Source organism: Callorhinus ursinus, unplaced genomic scaffold (assembly GCF_003265705.2).
Source record: "Callorhinus ursinus isolate GAN/ISIS: 27379988/994484 unplaced genomic scaffold, GSC_fseal_2.0 scaffold27, whole genome shotgun sequence".
In the NCBI taxonomy this organism is placed as follows: Eukaryota; Metazoa; Chordata; class Mammalia; order Carnivora; family Otariidae; genus Callorhinus; species Callorhinus ursinus.
The window spans coordinates 22678048-22698773 of record NW_027397089.1 but is presented as its reverse complement, the minus strand read 5'-3'; the positions used below and the strand labels follow the sequence as shown (position 1 = coordinate 22698773).

The following is a 20726-nucleotide window of genomic DNA, read 5'->3' as shown; positions in this document are numbered from 1 at the left end:
CATTTTTAAACTTTCTTCTTTCTTTCTTCTCATTTGCTGAGTGAAAGGAATCCAAAGTCATACCTTCTCATCTAGATACAGTCCAGATACTGTTGAGCATAAATACAGTGTGTTGGGTAAACATTCAGAAACGTGATGCTAACTTTTCCTGCTTTTCCAGGAATAAACAAGGAAAATACCAACCTTACAGAACACCAGGGAAAATGAAATCTAGGAATATATAGAAAGGATAATACATCACGACCAATTGGGATTTATTCTAGTAATACAAGTTGATTTACATTTAGAAAAAAATAAGAAAGGGGGAGAGAAAATCTATTACTATTTTAATAGATGTAGAAAAGCATTTGATAAAATTTAACAGCTAATCTCTAAGAAAACTAGAAGAAGAAGGTTTCCCTAATCTGATAAACACTGATATATTAATAAAGAGGAAAAAAACAAATGAAGCAAAAAACTACCAACAACAACAAACTCTAAACCTAACATCCTGCCTTTGGTAAAAAGTGAATGTTTTTTCTTTTGAGCTCTGGAACAAGATCAGAATGATCTTTATCAAGTATTTTATTCAGTAACTTCTACTGTCTTTTAGAGGTCCTAGAAGTAAACTAAGGCAAGAAAAATAAATTTAAAAATATAAAAAATAAGAAAGGAAGAAATAAGACATTTTTACATGTAGTTAATATAATTACATGTGTATATGTATGTTCTATATATAAACTATATAAATTATTAGAATAAATATTTTATCAAGGCTATTGGATAAAGTCTCAAAATATCTCAATGCTTAAACATCAGTTATATTTCTGAAGGTTAGCAGTAAACAATGGAAAAATTTAAAAAGCAATACCATTTATAAGAGCATGCAAAAATAAAATAGTAATAAATGTAATAAAATTCAAAAAACTTTCTGCCCAATCCTGCTTCCTTCCGCTCCCTTGCACAGGTGGTAACACCAAGAGTGCTCCCTAATAAACCCCCGGCACACTAATCTTGATTTCAGAATCTGTTTCCTGGGAAACCAAGCCTGCAAGCGTTGCTGACAAAATAAAAGAAAACCTTAATAAGTGGAGAGTTAACCATGTACTTGAATTGGAACACTCTATATTCTTGGGATATAAAGTCTCCCAAATCTACCTACAGAGTGAATACAATCCCTGAAAATATCAGATAGATTTTTTTTAAATGACATGCTAATTCTAAAATTAACATAAAAATGCATAGGATTTAGAATAGCCAAGACAGGGCACCTGGGTGGCTCAGTCGTTAAGCATCTGCCTTCAGCTCAGGTCATGATCCCAGGGTCCTGGGATCGAGCCCCGTATCGGGCTCCCTGCTCTGCAGGAAACCTGCTTCTCCCTTTCCCACTCCCCCGCTGCTTGTGTTCCCTCTCTCGCTGTGTCTCTCTTTGTTAAATAAATAAATAAAATCTTAAAAAAAAAAAAAGAATAGTCAAGACAACATTGGAAAGAAGAATGGAAAAATTATGGTACTGAATATCAAGATTTACTTTAAAGTCATAATAATAAAAACAGTTTGATTTCATACCAGAATAGATATACATCCACAGGACCAGAAGTAGTCCAAAAAAAAAAGAAAGAAAAAAAGACTTATTCATACAATGCACACAATTGACTTGTTTATATGTTAAAAAAAATTTGTCACTGCCATTAGAGGTAGAAAGTGATGGTTTTCTCAATAAATGGAACTGAATCGATTGGATATCTGCATGGAAATAAGTGAAACTTCATATCTACCCTATACCATACATAAATATTAATTTAAAATGGATCATAGAACTAAACATGAGAGTTCAAAATATAAAGCTTCTAGTTAGGGGCGCCTGGGTTGCTCAGTCAGTTAAGCATCGAACTTGTGATTTAGGCTCAGGTCATGAGCTTAAGGTCCTGGGATCCAGCCCCCGGTTAAGCCCCAGGAGGAACCCCACGCAGGGCCCTGGGAAGCTCCTCTGGGGCTCCAAGCTCAGCAGGGAGTCTGCTTGGGATTTTCTCTCTCCCTCTGCCTCTCCTCCGCTTGTTCTCTCTCTCTCCCTTTCTCTCTTTCAAATAAATAAATCTATATTTGAGAGAGAGACAGACAGACACTGAGGGAGAAGCAGACTTCCACTGAGCAGGGAGCCCAACCTGGGGCTGGATCTCAGGTGCCCCTCAAATAAATAAATCTTTAAACAAATATATAAAGCTTCTAGTTAAAACAGAACAATACCTTTATAGCTTTATGGCAGACAAAGATTTCTTAAACACTAACAATAAGATGAAATAAACACTAACAATAAAAAACAGGAAAATTAGACTTCATTCAAAATAAGAAGTATTAAGAGAGAAAAGATGCAAGTTGTAGCCTTGGAAAGACACATGTTCGGTTTGGATTTGAATTAGTATAATAAATACATATCCAAATTTATACAGGACTAGTAGTCGAGATAGAATTAACTCCTACAAATCGATAATAAAAAGCTCTAATTCAAAAATGGGCAGAAAGCCTTGAAGCGGCCCTTCATGAAAGAAGATATTCAAACGGCCATAAAAGCATATAAAAGGTGCTGAACATCATTATTCACTAGAAAAAATACTGAGAATAAAAATACAGTGAGGTACCAGTACACCTACCAAAATGGCTGAATTTAAAGGCTGGCAATACTAACTGTCAGCAGAAATGTGGAATATGCTGGGTTTTTCCTGTGGTCAAACTAGCATCAAAATTCCTGTCTAGGAAATACATTTCCCAGAATCCCTTTCCCTGTTTAGGTCCTTGTCAGAACTGGGCAATGAGGGGAACTCACGGAATAACTGGAAGATAAAACCGAGGCAGGAATCGTTACTCTGAAAAGGATGCTGATGTCCAACAGAAGGTCCGACAAGTGGATGCTGAAGCGCCGGGTAGACCCCGCATCATCATCTATCTCGTCCTTCTTCACATCCAGTTACTTCATCTTTCTGACTTCTTACTCTGTCAACCCACAGTACCTCCAACTCTACCCACAGGTGCATGACTGTAGTCCCACAAAGCAGCAGCTTCCACAGAAACCATAATTCCTGAGAGAGAAACCTGTGGAGAAACCATTTTCCACAGAGACAACGGTTTCCTCACAGACAGCCTTTCCCCTCTAGGCAGCAGCTTCCACAAAGGGGTAGATTCCATAGCTTTCTCCTAAAGCTCCCTTTTTATAGTTCCACTGTGGAATCCAGATGAACATGACCACTTGGGAATTTATCCCTTCCAGATTGTGGTAGAGTGAAAAACAACAAACCAAAGACATTTGGTCCTAATCCCTAGAACCCATACATGTTAATTTATAAGGAAAAAAGATCGGTGCAGATGTGATTTGGTTAAGGATCTTGGTGCGGGGATTATCCTGGATTATCTGGGTAGGTCCTAAATCTAATCACACCATTTGAGAGCTTCCATCATTTGAGAATATACTGTTCCCAACTCTCTACTCCTTCCTCTTATGGATATGATGTATCCCCACTTTTGCCGTGCTGCCTTCGTTGGAGTATACTTTCCCAGCCCATTGTCACTCTTAGCTGTGTGGCTTGATTTAGTCAATGAATTGTGAACAGAACTAGTATATGCTATGTCAATCAGAAATTTTAAATGTCCTTGTATATTTTGCTTTACTTTATTGCTTCTGCCTTTGCCATGTAAAAGGGACTGATCCTTCAGTCTGGACCCTAAAATAGAAAGACATAATCAAAGCTAGTAGAGCTCAGCGGAGGCATCCATAACCCACAGCCAAGAGTAAGAAAGAAGTGTGATTCTAAGATATTGAAATACTGAGATTGTTTGTTACTACAGAAAAAAATTACTAAACACATCATTTCTGTTAAAGTTTGCCTGTCAGTGTTACTGATGTTATTTTTAAAGACAATATATCTCTCTCTCTTCTGTGGACACCTTTTAAGACTTTCTTTGTCTTTGTTTTCAGCAGTAAGCTGAATATACATTGGTATGGTTTCCTTGTTTTTGTTTTTTTGTTTGTTTCCTGCTTAAGATTTACAGTTTCCGAAATCTGGATTTCCTATTTTTTTAAAAGATTTTATTTATTTATTTGAGAGAGAGAGAAAGCACATGAGAGGGGGGAGGGTCAGAGGGAGGAGCAGACTCCCCGCTGAGCAGGGAACCCAATGCGGGACTCGATCCAGGGACTCCAGGATCATGACCTGAGCCAAGGGCAGTCGCTTAACCAATTGAGCCACCCAGGCACCCCCAAATCTGGATTTTTTTAACGCTTTTAGAAAATTCTTAGACAGGTTCTCTTCTAACAATACTTCTACCACAAGTTCTTACTCCATCTCTTATAAGATTTCATTAAATGCCTATTAAAATTTATTACTCTATTTCATAGATGTCTTACATTCTTCTAATTTTTTAATCTCTTCTGTTTTCCTTCCTTTATCTGAATAATTTTCATTGACTCATCTAAGTCAATAGAAACTAATTCTAGGTATCTTTTGCACCCTTTGATCAAGTTTTTAATTTGTTTTTATACTTCTTAGTTTCAGAAATTCTATTTAATTCTTTTGTAGAGATCCCATTTCTTTAGTAATGTTCCCCATCTTGAAACCAATATTGTTGCATATGTTAATAAGAAAAGAAATTTAAAGTCTATGCCTAATAACACCAATATCTATTTCTCCCCTGGGTCTCTTTCTGTTGTCTTTTTTTCTCTTGTTCTTCTATTATTTGGACCTGAAGCCTGGATACTTTTCACTCAATTACTGTCCTACGGAATGAAAATTTGTAGAACATCTGGGTGGTGCTATCTTTCTTCAGAATGGATTTAAGTCTGTTTTTCTGTTTTGACAGATTTTTCACGGGGGAGGATCACTTTGCCCTAATCAGGAATTGAGATGTCTAAGTTGTATTTCAGTCATTGTAAAGAGTGATAGCTCTCTGATTTTTACTTCAAAAGGTACCCCTTTTAAAGTGTCAGCTTTATGGGTTTCAGCTTTAGGACTCTGTATTTATTGTTACTGCCGCACTATGAGACTAATAAGCTCTAGGTATTTTTCTTTTTTAAAGATTTATTTATGTATTTATTTTAAGAGAGCATGAGTAGGTGGGGAGGGGCAGAGGGAGGGAGAAAACCTCAAGCAGAATCCCTGTGGGGTGCAGAGCCCAATGTGGGGCATGAGCCCATGACCCTGAGATCATGACCTGGGCCAAAATCAAGAGCTGGCTGCTCAACCCACTGAGCCACCCAGGTGCCCCAGCTCTATGTATTTTCTAAGGCTCTTTGTTATTGTTTTCACTTGGCTTCTTGACGATATGCCCTATACATGATGCGTTTAAAGAGAAACACTTTGAGGAGAAAAGTGGCTCAGAATATCAGACTCACTTCTCTGTAGTTCCTTTTCTTTCTGTTACTTTGTCTCCTCAAATCCTGATTATCTTGTTTTTTTTGCTGGGCTCCAGTTTCATCTCTCTATGCCCATTGAGACTATCTAAAACTTTGAGCTATTTGTTTCTGCTTGGTATTTGGTCCTGAGCAAAGATGGAATTGGTTATGTGGAAATATGAATGTCAGAGTTACCATAAAGGGTTCCCTTTAGACGCACTATCTTGATGCCCATAAAGTCTGGCTGAATTAGTTGATATTCAAAGTTTCCAAACAGCTATTTTGGTATGTTATCCATCTCTTAGAGTTGTTTTGGTTGAGAGATCTGATCTAATGTAACCTACTCTCTGGAGCTAAAAGTGAAAACCTATAAAGATTTCTAGTGAACTTTCGCAGCACTTCATCAATAACTATGTAAACTACTTAGTATGATTTTGATGCCTATTATATCACATTTTAAGTAAAAATTAGAATTGACCACTTTACGTATTTAGTATTCTAATCCAAGGATGTGGTATATCTTTCCTTTTCTTTAAGATTTTTAAGTAACTCTCAATAAACTAATATCCTGCAAAAAGTTCTGACAATAATAGCTTTATTGAGTTATAATTAATATAGAATAGGTTGCACATATTTAAAGTTAACAATTTATTAAGATTTGACATATGTATAAACTTATGAAATCATTATCACATTCAAAATAGTGAACATCCGTATCCTTAAAAGTTTGCTTGTGCCAGTGTGTATTCTCTCCTCCTCAACCTTCTCTGCCACCCTATCTCCTTGTAACCACTGACATCTCTTCTGGCACTATAGATTAGTTTGCATTTTCCAAAATTTTGAGTAATGGAATTATAGAGTATGTTCACTTTTTTGTTGGGCTTCTTTTCATCAGAATAATTTCTTTGCGATTATTGTTGAGTTGCTGTTTATATCACCAGTTCATTCCTTTTACTGCTGAGTACCCTCCCATTGTTTGGGTATGTTTATCCATTAACTTGCTGTTGGTTATTTAGGTTATTTCTGGTTATAACAATTATCACTACTATGGGCATTTGTACATAAGTCTTTCTATGGGCATGTTTTTATTTATCTTTGATGAATATCTAGGAGTGCAGTGACTGATCAGACAGTAGGTGTAGGCCTAACAATTTAAGAAATTACCAAACACTTTTCTGAAGTCATTGTATAATTTGACATCCTCATTATCAGTGTATAAGAGTTCCATTTGCACATCAATAATTATTAGGGAAATGGAAATCAAAACCACAATGAGATATCACCTCATGCCTATTAGAATGGCTATCATCAAAAAGATGAGAGGTAATAAATGCTGCCAAGGATGTGGAGAAAAGGAAACACTTGTGCACTGTTTGTAGTATTGAAAATTGGTACAGCCATTGTCAAAAACAGTTGGAAGTTTCCTCAAAAAATTAAAAATAGAACTACCATATAATCCAGCAATTCCACTTACAGATCAAAACCTCAATAAGATACCACCTCAGAATGGCTAAAATTAACAAGTCAGGAAATGACAGATGTTGGTGAGGATGTGGAGAAAGGGAAACCCACTTACACTGTTGGTGGGAATTCAAGCTGGCACAGCCACTCTGGAAAACAGTATGGAGGTTCCTCAAAAAGTTGAAAATAGAGTTATCCTATGACCCAGCAATTGCAATACTGGGTATTTATCCCAAAGATGCAAATGTAATGATCTGAAGGGGCACATGCACCCCAATGTTTATAGCAGCAATGTCCACAATAGCCAAACTATGGAAAGAACCTAGATGTCCATCAACAGATGAATGGATAAAGAAGATGTGGTGTATATATATGCAATGGAATACTATGCCGCCATCAAAAAGTGAAATCTTGCCATTTGCAATGACGTGGATGGAACTAGAAGGTATTATGCTAAGTGAAATAAGTCAATCAGAGAAAGACAAGTATCATATGATCTCACATATATAAGGAATTTGAGAAACAAGCCAGAGGGGTCATAGGGGAAGGGAGGGAGAAATGAAACAAGATGAAACCAGAGGGAGAGACAAAACATAAGAGACTCTTAGTCTCAGGAAACAAACTGAGGGTTGCTGGAGTGGAGGGGGGTGGGAGGGATGGGGTGGCTGGGTGATGGACATTGGGGAAGGTATGTACTATGGTGAGCATTGTGAATTGTGTAAGACTGATAAATCACAGACCAGTACCCCTGAAACAAATAATTCATTGTATGTTAAAAAAATTTTTTTTTAATTTAAAAAAAATTTTAAAAAAGAAAATGAAAACACTATGTCAAAAAGATATATGTACCCCCATGTTTACTGAAGCATTATTTGCAAAAGCCCAAATATGGAAACAACCCAAGTGTCCATCGACAGTGGGATAGATAGATAGATAGTGTGTGTGTGTGTGTGTATACAATGGAATGTTGTTCAACCATAAAAAAAAAAGTAGGAAATCCTGCCATCTATGACAACATGGATGGACCTTGAGGGCATTAGACTAAGTGAAATGAGTCAGACAGAGAAAGACAAGATAAATAATATATGATCTCACTTATATGTGGAACCTTGAAATATATATATATATTATTTTATTATAAATATTTATTATATATATGATATATATAAGAGAGTATATATAAGAGAGAGAGAGAGAGAGGTCATATTTGTGGTTACCAGAGACAGAGAGTTAGAGAAGGAGAAACTGGATGAAGTGGCCAAAAGGCACAAGCTTGCAGCTATTAGATAAATAAATACTAGGGATCTAATGTACAGCATTATGACTAAGGTTAAAATGGCTGTACGGTATATTTGAAGGTTGTTAAAAGAGTAAATCTTAAGAGTTCTCATTACAAGGAAAAAACATTTTTTTTCTATTTTTTGTATCTATATGAAGTGATGGATGTTAACTAAACTTATTTGGTAATCACAATATATGTAAGTCAAATTATTATACTGTATACCTTAAACTTATACAGTGCTGTATGTCAATTATATCTCAAAAAAACTGGAAAAAAAAAGAATTCCATTTATACATCACATTTTCATCAAGACTTGATACAGTTTGTTTTTAAAAACCATTCTAATAAGAGGGTCCCAATTCAAGACACTGACATAGGAACATGCTGATTTCACCTCCTCCACAGGACACAAGAATATACACCCATTAATAGAACAATTCCTCTTGAAGAACTGACAGCTGACTAAACAGCTACTGAACAACCTAAGATGGATAGAATGGCAATGGAACAGCAAGAGAGATGGAGACATGATAACAGGGGGATCCCTCACCCCTGAGGCTGCAAACACAGTGGGGAGGGACAGCCTGGGAACAGATCCCTCTGTCCTTGGGTACAGCGGAAAAAAAAAAAAAAAAAGCTGCTGTTTAAAACAGTATATAAAGAGACAACACTGGAATTCTGCCAAGTTGTGAAGTAGCTGAGGGGATACTCCCCAGGTATGAGGGACTGGAGAACACACAGTTTATGTTCCTACCCCACCTTAAAAAATATGTGTATGTTTAAAAGTTATTCATTATGTAATAACATTTATTTACAAATCTATATTAATTATTTAAATGTAATTTAAATATATACAGCTTCCTATATACAGAAATAAGACAACTATAAAATTCAAAATCTGTGTCCATACTTCACTGCAGAAAGTACAATATACTAATCAATAGGTTTTATTTTTTTATTTTTATTATTTTTTAATTTATTTGACAGAGAGAGACACAGCGAAAGAAGGAACATAAGCAGGGGGAGTGGGAGAGGGAGAAGCAGGCTTCCCGCCAAACAGGGAGCCCGATGCGGGGCTGCATCCCAGGACCCCGGGATCATGACCTGAGCCGAAGGCAGACGCTTAACGACTGAGCCACCCAGGTGCCCCAAACAATGGGTTTTAAATTGAGGGCAGCGTCAATAGTAAAGAAATCAGTTGGGACAGGGTCTGAATGAAGGCAAATTATGAAATTGGAGAGAGAACCTTGATTGATAGCCATGAATACATGCTACATGAATAACACAGTTATTGTTATTTTCATTTTTCAAAATAATAGATGTACACATTTTACAAAATAGTTCAGAAACGCTTATTAGTCAATAAAAACATCTCTCCTCAAATGATTGTCTTGCTCCTTGGAGGCAATTTTTTTTCAATTCTTTGTTTTTATTTCTTATGATGATCATCTTTATATCACTAAATAGTTTGTCTTACTCCATATGGATTTATCAACTTCAGAAATTATCTATTGCTTTCCTGTTTTGATAGATGATTTAAGGCCACTGTCTCACTTCCTTTCCCTCACCCCTTAATATAAACCTTTACTTCTAATTTAAACAACCACAGAGTGTTATCTCTAATTTCTTCACTGCACTGGAGGTGGAGATTGGTGCTATCACCCTTCCTTCTGTTTTTCCTGCCCTCCACCCTTCTCTTCTCATTTTGCTCTTTCTTAATCTCTGTCATTCAATCCTTTACTTTTACACTGCTAATACTGAAGTGTGCATATGTTCCATAGCCATATATATTTCATGATTTTACCCTTGGTTGATTTTAAGAGTGAATTTTAAAAAATGTATTTATTTATTTACCACATTACGGTTGGATAATGATGAATTCCATTGTAATAATTACAAATCTCTCTCTACATCTCCGATATGCCGCTCAAAGCTCAGTATTCTCAGCATAAAGTTTAAATGGAATTTTCTTATTTTGCCTCACTCATTGTTCAAGTCATCCCAAATTTGTGTTTGCTCCACATTTGGACATAGTTATCCTACAGTTAATTTGCTTTTTTCTTTTTTCTTTTTTTTAAGATTTTATTTATTTATTTGACAGAGAGAGACAGCGAGAGAGGGAACACAAGCAGGGGGAGTGGGAGAGGGAGAAGCAGGCTCCCCGCTGAGCAGGGAGCCCGATGCGGGGCTCGATCCCCGGACCCTGGGACCATGACCTGAGCTGAGGGCAGATGCTTAACGACTGAGCCACCCGGACACCCCTGCTTTTGTCTTTTGATTATCTAATTCTTTCTTCTTTCCTTAAATTATGTATAAGATATTCTCCAGATTTTTAGATTCTTTGCCATATTGTATTTTCTGTGGTGTGTCCTTTCCTCTCAGACTTATCCTTCCCGGAGTGTCTAGTCCTCCTAACTCCATTCTGGACTAGCATTACACAAGAGCTGTTACAATATTCATCCTGGGATATTTTGTCACTACTCTCCTGAGTAATGTTAGCCAGGTCCTACATCTGTCAGTTTTGGAGTTTCTGTCTTAGTTTGCTGAATTGTTATTATTTTTTCAGCTGGTACTTTGCTTGTGATTTGGTCAGTGTGGGTAGAAGCAGTGATGAAAGGGTTCTGATTCAAGGTCTCGGGATAAAGCATTTTAGGTAGTGAAACATCCCTAGAAAGTCTATGCGTATCAAGTTACTCGGATTAGACCAGTGGGTCCAGAAATGGAGAACTGAATTAATTCTTATTCAAATCAGATGAGGATACAGTACTTTTATTTCCTTTCTTGGTCATATTTGGCAAGGGGTCCAGTTTGGCCCAGAAGTTGAAAAGAGGGAATATATTATGATGAAACTGGAAAGAAAGGGGAAATGTAAAAATCCTCGGGGTGCCTGGGTGGCTCAGATGGCTAAGTATCTGCCTTCGGCTCAGGTCATGTTCCCAGCAGGGTCCTGGAATTGAGCCCCACATCGGGCTCTCTGCTCAGCAGGGAGCCTGCTTCTCCCTCCCTCTGCTGATTGTGCGCTTTCACTCTCTATGTCAAATAAATAAAATCTTTTTTTGTTTGTTTAAATAAATAAAATCTTTTAAAAAATAAAAAAAATAAATTTAAAAACCCTGAAACCTCTGAAATTGAAAGAGCAAATAATTCACTTTAAAAAATTATTCTGGGGAAAAGAAGATATCAGGAGGGGAAGGATGAAGGGGGGGAAATCAGAGGGGGAGATGAACCATGATGGACTCTGAAAAACAAACTGAGGGTTCTAGAGGGGAGGGGGGTGGGGGGATGGGTTAGCCTGGTGATGGGTATTCAAGAGGGCACGTTCTGCATGGAGCACTGGGTATTATATGCAAATAATGAATCATGGAACACTACATCGAAAACTAATGATATAATGTATGGTGATTAACACAACATAATAATAAAAAATGAAAAAATAAAAAATAAAAAATTATTCTGGGGGCACCTGGGTGGCTCATTCATTAAGAGTCTGCCTTCGGCTCAGGTCATGGTCCCAGGATCCTGGGATTGAGCCCCGCATCGGGCTCCCTGCTCGGCCAGAAGCTTGCTTCTCCCTCTCCCACACCCCCCTGCTTGTGTTCTCTCTCTTGCTGTCTCTCTCTCTGTCCAAAAATAAAAATAAAAATCTTAAAAAAAAAGATTATTCTGACTCATGATTTTAATAACTAAAACAGATGGTAAATATTATAGTATTAAATTAGCATATTTTTGTAGAACAATATTTTTGCTGTTACTATTCTCTGTGCCAAATGACACCTCCACAGAGAGGCCTTCCGGGAGTACCCTGTTCAACATAAAAAACTCCTCTCCTTCCTCTGTCACCCTACCTTTTCCCTGCTTTATTCCTATCCATAGCACTATTGCTACTTTACATTGTATTACTTATCCATGAATAAATAACATAAAACATTAACATATAAGTATATGTCCAATCAAATATATGAATTGTAGAATGTAAACTACATTAAGGAAGAAAATGTGTTTGTCATTTGCTCTGGAATAATAGCACATAGTAAATACTTGATTAATTTGTTGAATAAAAGAATGAATACGTAAATAAGTTAATGTTCCTGAACTCCCAAGTAAAGATATTCATTTTATTTTTCAAAGTTAAATAGGCAGAATCCACCTATGAAATAAACTGCACTGCATTTATATTTATGGAGACAAAGTATATTATGATCAGACTGGGGTGGGATGAAAGTCTGAACCTGTGAGAAGAAATCTGAGCCTTGAAGATTTAGGAGATACATTACTACTTAAGGTTTCAGAAGGAAGACTAGAAGAATGAATGATTTTCTTTCAGGTAATTCCTTACTAATAAAAGCACATTTATGAGGATGGGAGAAACATCTGTTGCTCCAGAGCAATTAAAGTCAGTGAAAATTCTGAGCTTCATGGCTGGCTGGTATTTAGTCTTTCTCATTCTTTCAAGGCTTACATATCAGAATGTGGTTTTCCTAAAAAGAAGTATATTCTCTTTCTCAACACCATGTTAAATATTCCTTGACTTCTACATTTGTAGTATTGTGATTTTATCCCATTTTTATCCAGATGCTGTGCCTACTGCACAATGTCCCAGTCTTTCTTAAAAGTCGATAAAGGTGTCTTTATTAATAACAGTATTTAACAGGTGCTTTTCACTGAGCAATGCTATGATTATTTCTGAATGAAATAATAACTTACCCATTTAAAGTTATCCACTGAACATGTGGTATACATTTGCCACTATGCTAGATATACAGGATGCAGAGTATGCTCTCTACTAACTAATCTTTGCTGGACTATGACTAAGGCACTTGAGCTCCCTGAACTTCATAACTGCCCAGTCTATAAAACAGGTTCATACACATATAGACCCTACCTTCCAAACCCAAATTCAAGTTATTAGGATTCAGATACTAACCTGATGGATACACTCTAAATATAAAGAACTGCCACTTCTAAAATATATCCCTCTTCTTTTCAGAGGTTGTTCTGTGTGGAAGGTAGGGGTGGGAGGGGGACAATCTCTATTTAGTGTAGCTCACATGTAGCTTTTTCTGCTCTTTCTCTTAGTATCACTTTTTTTATTTTGTATTGATCTATTAATATTCTTCTTTTATTTTTTAACATTTATTTATCTTAGAGAGAGAGAGAGAGTGGAAGAGGGGCAGAGGGAGAGAATCCCAAGCCGACACCCCCCCCACACACACACACCAGCTGAGCAGGGAGCCTTACAACGGGGTTTGATCTTACAACACTGAGATCGTGACCTGACCAAAACCAAGAGCCTGATGCCCAACTGACTGTGCCACCAGGTGCCCCAATATTCTTCTTTTAACTTCTTTTTTTTTTTTTTTTAAGATTTTATTTATTTATTTAACAGAGAGAAAGATAGTGAGAGCAGGAACACAAGCAGGGGGAGTGGGAGAGGGAGAAGCAGGCCTCCCGCGGAGCTGGGAGCCCGATGCGGGGCTCAATCCCAGGACCCTGGGATCATGACCTGAGCCCAAGGCAGATGCTTAATGACTGAGCCACCCAGGCGCCCCTTCTTTTAACTTCTGAAGACTTTTTTCAATCCACAAAAATAGGAAGGAAAAAAAAAGGGAACAATGTTTTGGTGAGAACTAACTCACTTGTGGTTTTCTGGGAGTTAGTAATGGGTTAAGTGTTTTCGATTCTAACACTATTCTCACAGGTACATGCTGATTAACAACTTTATATATGCAGAAATAATGATACTTTTACTTGTATTTTTTCACAGGGCCTTCTCAAGTCAGGAGACCACTGCCATTTTCCACAAATTTAAAAAAAAAGAATGTTTATATTTAAAACCCACATTTTTCTCTCAGGACCATTTCTCAAACTTGGTGTTTACTGGAGGAAGTTAAGAAAAGAAAGATAAGAGATGCGTGTGGAGGTGAGAATAAAGCAATTATGAAATTCTCAGGGGATCAGTTCTGTTTTCTGACACTATATTTTTGCTTGGTTTTTGCAAAGGTAGGTCACTGAGCTTAGTCTGCACACGCATAGATAAAGCCACTAACGCAGCTTCTGTGAGGTTCGGTGAGACATGCACCACACACAGTGACGGATTGTGCTTTATTTGTTCGGTATGCCTGAAGAAGTGACTTATGCTACTCTCCAATTTCCAAAATCTTCCCAGTTGAAGACATCCCAGGAGAGTTACAGCCTCAAGAGAGCAGGTAAGAGCCTCTATGTGGGATCAGACACATCAGAGAAGAGAACTATTGAACTACGCTGGTGAGTTCTCTTCGCCTTCAACTCAAGGCTCCTGGACTCCCAAGATTTCGATTACAGAGTGCCAGTCCGTAGTGAAGTTACTACGCCAGAGCATAGTGTTGTCTGTCTTGGTTAGGTTGTAAGATCATAGTTTGTGGAAAACAAAACAAAACAAAACAACAAAACAAACCATGGTGGTCTAAGCCTCTGGAAATCCAGATTTCTGGTGTCACCAAAATAGCATTTCTTACATTTTTTAGACATTTTAGGATGATCTCACCTACAGGCTATTATGGGAAGGAAAAACAGTAGTAGCACAACCATAACTATCTAGGATTTTTATTTAACTGCTGAAAGATATAAAATAGACATATACTCTGAGATTAGCAGAACCCTGGAATCCTAGTCAGTGATGATGTGGCAAACATTTGCTTCTTTCTGAGAAAGACTGAAGGCTCCTTATAGCTACATATCATTCCAAGCCATATAATTCTAGTCTGTTTTATCCAGGAACTCAATTCCCAGAAAGTTAGAGGTAACAATGAAACCGTAGGAAGATGATTTGGGGGAACATCAAAATTGTATTTATTGAAATTTTTGTATTGCTATAGGAAACATGGCTTCTTGTGCCTTCCCTGGGATTATGTTTTGTTATTTATATTTTGTTATTTACATTATTTTTATTCCTTTGTGTTTGTTTTTAAGTCATTTTGATCTTACTATAAAATTATGCCCTCTCTCTCTCTATATATATATATGTGGAATTTTTACTTTATAAATTGACCCCAAAGTATTTTATATTCAAATGAGGAAGAAAAATCACTTCTAGGAACATGTCTCTAGTTATATAATTTGAGGCATCAAGTTAGTGGATAATGTTTTAGGGACCAGTTACCCCAAATAGAGTCCTCTTCTGGGTGTCTACAATATTGACAAAGGCACTGTATGTACTGGGAAGTATTACATACTTGCCATCCATAGGCAAACGACTTAGGGTGCTTATAAACTGGGAGATGCAATTTATGTTCTGTTACATAGTTTCCAATACATGTTTCCTTATAAAACAATGTTATCTTTTTGTATACAACAGAGTAGGTTGTTTGAATTTTATTTTTGTAAAAGACCACACAGTGTTTGTCTATTTACTATTTATTTATGAGAGAGGGAGGGAGAGAGAGAGAGCATGTGAGCCTGGCAGTGGAGGGGAGAGAGGTAGAGAGAGAATCTCAAGTAGGCTCCATGCCCCACAGACAGCCTCACAGGGTGTTTGATCTCACCATCGTGAGATCATGACCTGAGCCGAAATCAAGAGTCCGACACTTAACCAAGTGAGCCACCCAGGCACCCCAGGGTTTGTCTGTTTAAAATATCTATCATCAGAATCAGAATCAGACCAAGAACACTGGTAATATCTGGATAGTTAGAAAGTGTAGAAGATGAGAGAAAACTGACTTTTTAAAAAAAATACTTTTACTTTTTTTTTTTAAAGTCAATCATGAAGTGCCTGAAATGGAGATGGATGGTGAAACTGAAAATAGAGAAGAGAGAGTTGAGAGCAGAGCTGAGATGGCCGAGAGCAGAGCTGTAGCAGGTAAGCCCTCTGTGAATAAATGCAGCCACTGGGGCAAAGGGAAAGTTAGGAAGGGCATTGTGGGAGACACTGGGGCATAACAATTAGAGATTATCTTTAAAGATAAAAGATGGAAAACTTTTGAGAAGGGAAATAAGGAGGATAAACAAAAGGTGATAAAAACTCATATCCTTTACTTATGGGAAATCATCTCCTTTTTATTTTCTCCATCTATCCCCAGTTTTTAATCTTTTTCTAGGTTTTTCCTATTTTACAATATTATTTCCTCCTATTTTTCTTTTCTTTTTAAAAGATTTATTTATTTATTTTGGAGAGAGAGAGAGAGAGAGAGAAAGGCGGGGCAGAGGGAGAGGGAGAAAGAAACTTCAGCAGACTCCCCACTGAGCATGGAGCCCAACACGGGGCTTGCTCTCAGGACCCTGAGATCACTACCTGAGCAAAAATGAAGAGTAGGTTGCTTAATCGTCTGTACCACCTAGGGGCTCCGTATTTCCTCCCATTTTTCAGCACTTCATCCTTCTGTTCAATTTTATGGATGATTTTCTTTCCTTTTCTTTTTTTAAGATTCTTTTATTTATTTGTCAGAGAGAGAGAGAGAGATTACAAGCAGGGAGGAGGGGTAGAGGGAGAAGCAGATTCCCTGCTGAGCAGGGAGCTCCCCTCCCCAATGTGGGACTCGATCCCAGAACCCTGGGATCATGACCTGAGCTGAAGGCAGACGCTTAACCGACTGAGCCACCCAGGCACCCTCATGGATGATTTTTTAAAATTATCTTTTAATTTACCTAGTACAAACATGTTCCTGGTATCATTTTATTTTCAATGAACTCTTTTTGTTTTCTCAAGTGTTCTAATATAACACTCTATTCTTAAACGTAGATACAAAATTGTATCTTACTTCTCTGAAGGTTTTAAAAATTGCATTTCAAGTTAAAGTTACTGAAGTATAATTTAAATACAAAAGAATACACCCACTTTAACTGTATAGCTTATTGTACTTAAAAATATAAACCTCTGTAACCACCAAAATAAAGATATACAATATTTCTGTCTCCCCAAAAAGATATTTTGTGTCTTTTAATCAAAAGGACAGTACCTGCTCTCTCTAACCACCTCTCTCTCTTTCAAACTCTATACCCCATTTTTGCATGATGTTTTATCCTTTGGAAAGAACAAGGCTATGACGTAGCAACTATTATCTGTGCTTCCTGCGTGTTTATTTTATTTATTGAGAAATAAAATTTCTTAATCAGTGTTCCCAAAAAGTAAGAACAAAATACAAAAAAACTTCCCCGCTCAGTTACCCCCACGACCGATTTTAGCACTGATCTACTTTCTGTCATCCTACACTATTCTGCCTGCTCTCAAGTCTTATATAAATGGATTCAAACAGCATGTAGTCTTCTATGACTGGCTTCTTTCATTAAGCATAATGTTATTGAGATTAATTCATATTGTATATTATCAATAGTTAATTACTTTTCATTACTGAGTAGTATTCCATGGTATGAATACACAAAATATTTATCCATTCACCTGTAGATGGACTTTTCAGTGGCTTCCAAATTGGGACTAGTGTAAATAAAGCTGCTATGAAGTTCAAGTCTTTGCATAGACATATTTTTTTAAAATCTTATCAGGCTGGAGCACCTGGGTGGTTCAGTGGGTTGAGTGTCCAACACCTTATCTCATCTCAGGTCTTGGTTTCAGGGTCATGTGGAGCCTACTTTAATATTTTAAAAAATCTTATCAGATAAATACATAGGAGTAGAATTCTGGGTTAGATGGGTATGTTTAACATTACAAGAAACTGTGAAAATTGTTTTCTTTTGTTACATTTCCATCAGAAATGTAAGAGAGTTTTAGTTTATTTACAGAACTTTTAAAGTGTTCTCATTGTGTTATCTTTTCTTCTTCTAAAGTCATTTTGTCTGTTTTATATTTTTTTCTCAGTCTTTCATGTTGGCAGCTTTCTTCAAATATCTGATGATATTTGGTTGCCTGTACTCATTTAAGAGTGTTATGCCAAGGGATCCTTGGTGTCTCAGTTGGTTAAGCATCTGCCTTTGGCTCAGGTCATGATCCCAGGGTCCTGGGATGGAGCCCACGTTGGGCTCCCTGCTCAGCGGGGAGTCTGCTTCTCCCTCTCCCTCTGCCTGCCACTCCCCCTGCTTGTGCTCTCTCTCTCTCTGTCAAATAAATAAATAAAATATTTTTAAAAAAGAGTGTGATGCCAAATTAATTGAGTGGGACCTCAGTGTATATGAGGGTATATATGTAGCCTTCATGCACTTGGGTGGTTCACCGAGAAACCCAATTGTCAATATTTGTTTGTTTGTTTGTTTGTTTACTATTCATGCAGAACACTTCACTTCTGATACTTCTGTTATCAAATGTGTGGAGGGTTTTCCCACATCAAGCAATTCTCTGTGACAGCAACTGCATGTCCTACAATTCAACTTAGTTCTAATACTATCTACCAGGAGATAGTGTCAAGTTCCACATGGTAAAGGCTCAGTCTCACAAAACTGCTCCCACCCTACTTAAAATGACAATTGCAAGAAGTAAGACCGAAGATTACCCACAACTTCTGTCAGATTTGTTTACGAAATGAAGTTTCCCATAATCCCCTCTTCACGTACAAATAATTTGCCTGAGTAGGTCATAAAACTCAGAGAACCGCTTAACATTTACCACTTTATTAAAGGATATGATAAAGGATAGAGATAAACAACCAGATAAAGAGATACATGAGGCCTGAAAGGGTCCTGAGCAGGGGTGTGTCACCCTCCTGATGTTATGTGCACCAGCCTGGAAGATCTCTGAACCTCATACTTTTGGGATTTTTATGGAGGTTTCATCACATAGGCATGATTGATGGAGTTAATGACTCCATTTTCAGCCCTTTTCCCTGCTCAAGAGAATGGGAGAGGGCTGAAAATCCCAAGCTTCTTGTCATGGCATGGTCTTTCTTGTGACCAGCTTTCATCTAGGAGCCCATCCATCCACAAGCCCACTCAAACTCACTTCATTAGAACAAAAGATGCTCCTGGGGCACCTGGGTGGCTCAGTTGGTGAAGCGCCAGACTCTTCATTTCAGCTCAGGTCATGATTTCAGGGTCCTGGGATCAAGCCCCTCCTTCTCAGGCTCCTCCCTCAGTGGGGAGTCTGCTTGAAGATTCTCTCCTTCTACCCCTCCCACCACTCATGTGGGTATTCTCTCTGTCCCTCTCAAATAAATAAGTAAATCTTAAAAAAAAAAAATAAGAGCAAAGTGCTCCTAGGGCTCTTATCGCTTAAGAATTTATAAGGGTTGAGGATCCTTGTGTCAGAAGCAGGGTCAAAGATCCAATATTAGAAGAGATGCTCCTAGTGTTCTTATCACTTTGGAAAATATCAGGGTTTTAGAAGCTCTGTGACAGGAAGCAGAACACATAGATAGATACACATTTGGATACGGATACAGATAGATATATATCCTATTTTCTCACAGAGGGTAACTCAGTTGTATGAAGTGGGGGAGAAAATATGAAGCGAGGGGAGTTTATCTGAATAATATGTAGACTTTCAGGTACTTTTTCAGTTTTCAGGCTTCCCCCACACTTCCACTTGGAATGATAAAGTAGGAGGTTATCACCAATTTACAGAACATTTGAGATTCTTTTTTTTTCAGATCTTATTTATTTGTTGGCTAATTGAACATAATAAAAAAATAAATGAAATGAGTAAAACATAAAAAAATATTTTATTTATTTATTTGAGAGAGAGAGAGAGAGAAAGAGAACCAGCAAGGGCAGAGGGAGAGGGAGAAGCAGACTCCCTGATGAGCAAGGAGCCAGATGCAGGGCTTGATCAGGAACCTGGAAACACGACCTGACTGAGGACAGATGCTTAACCAGCTGAGCCACCCAAGTGCCTCTACTTTTGGGATTCTTAAATGAAAATCAGCATGTTTCTTCTGTTTTCTCATTGCTGACTTTGGTTCATTTTCCGAGGCCCACGAAGTTACTAGTAACTTTACTTATCCATCTTCCAAAATGCATTCCTGTGGTTTCCTTTCTCCTCATTATTTTGAATCTATGCCTTCATTATCCTCCTTTTATATTTTATTAGAATTTTTAGAAAAAAAAGGTAAAAGAATGAGATCTATCTGTAAGATTAATTCCAGACTGATTTTTAGTCAACATCTCAGTCAGCCCAAATGCAATTTTATTCTGCCCTTCATTCCCATTTCCTACTAGTAAGTGCCTCTCCTAAATGGAACTAGAAATAGGAAAGATATTGGAAGTATGTCTATGTCCAAAACTCTTATGGGGTTTCAATGAAGAGAAGAGGTGAAGCACTTGTTTGCCTCTGTGCTAGTTAGGAGCCTGGAGATTCACAGGAAAAAAAAAAAAAAAGCTTAGGGGAAGATTTGGGCCTCTTTCATCCTTGGGAAATATCCTAGTCTCTTGAGATTATTGAACTCCATAGCAGAAAAGTTGTACCAACCTTCTTATGTGGTCCTATGAGGACTTGCTTATCTTTCTGGTCTTGGATGATTGATACATAAACTGAATGGACAGGCAAAAAAAGTCCTCTGTAATTCTAAATCATAGAAAGTACTAGACTTTATATCCAAGAAGACACTGGACCAGGTTTCTCCCTTTTTATGGAACATAGAACTAACGGCTTGTCACCTGGCATGCCATTGACATATAGTGGAAGAAACAACTATGCTTTCCATTACACATAGGTTTGACACTTCTCAAAGTATTCCAAATCTTGATCTCAAACTCCAGAGTTAG

At 37.5% G+C, this 20726-nt stretch overlaps 1 protein-coding gene across 6 annotated transcripts in view; it reads left to right on the top strand.

Moving 5' to 3' along the window:
- Nucleotides 1-3952: 3952 nt before the first annotated feature.
- LOC112829988 (uncharacterized) overlaps nt 3953-20726 on the top strand; it is a 30706-nt gene continuing 13932 nt past the window's right edge. For 2 of the 6 annotated variants that reach the window (XR_003209815.2, XM_025879631.2), the window contains exons 1-4: nt 13272-13423; nt 13870-14025; nt 14106-14311; nt 15838-15939. Coding sequence is in view for 5 of the 6 variants with exons in the window: in XM_025879631.2 (XP_025735416.1) it covers nt 14221-14311; nt 15838-15939 (193 nt within the window). In the remaining variant the exon portion in view is untranslated. Of the gene's footprint in view, nt 7269-12233; nt 12430-13253; nt 13424-13869; nt 14026-14045; nt 14312-15837; nt 15940-20726 lie in introns of those variants that run through there. The other 4 variants (XM_025879633.2, XM_025879628.2, XM_025879632.2 and 1 more) reach the window with 4 other exon arrangements.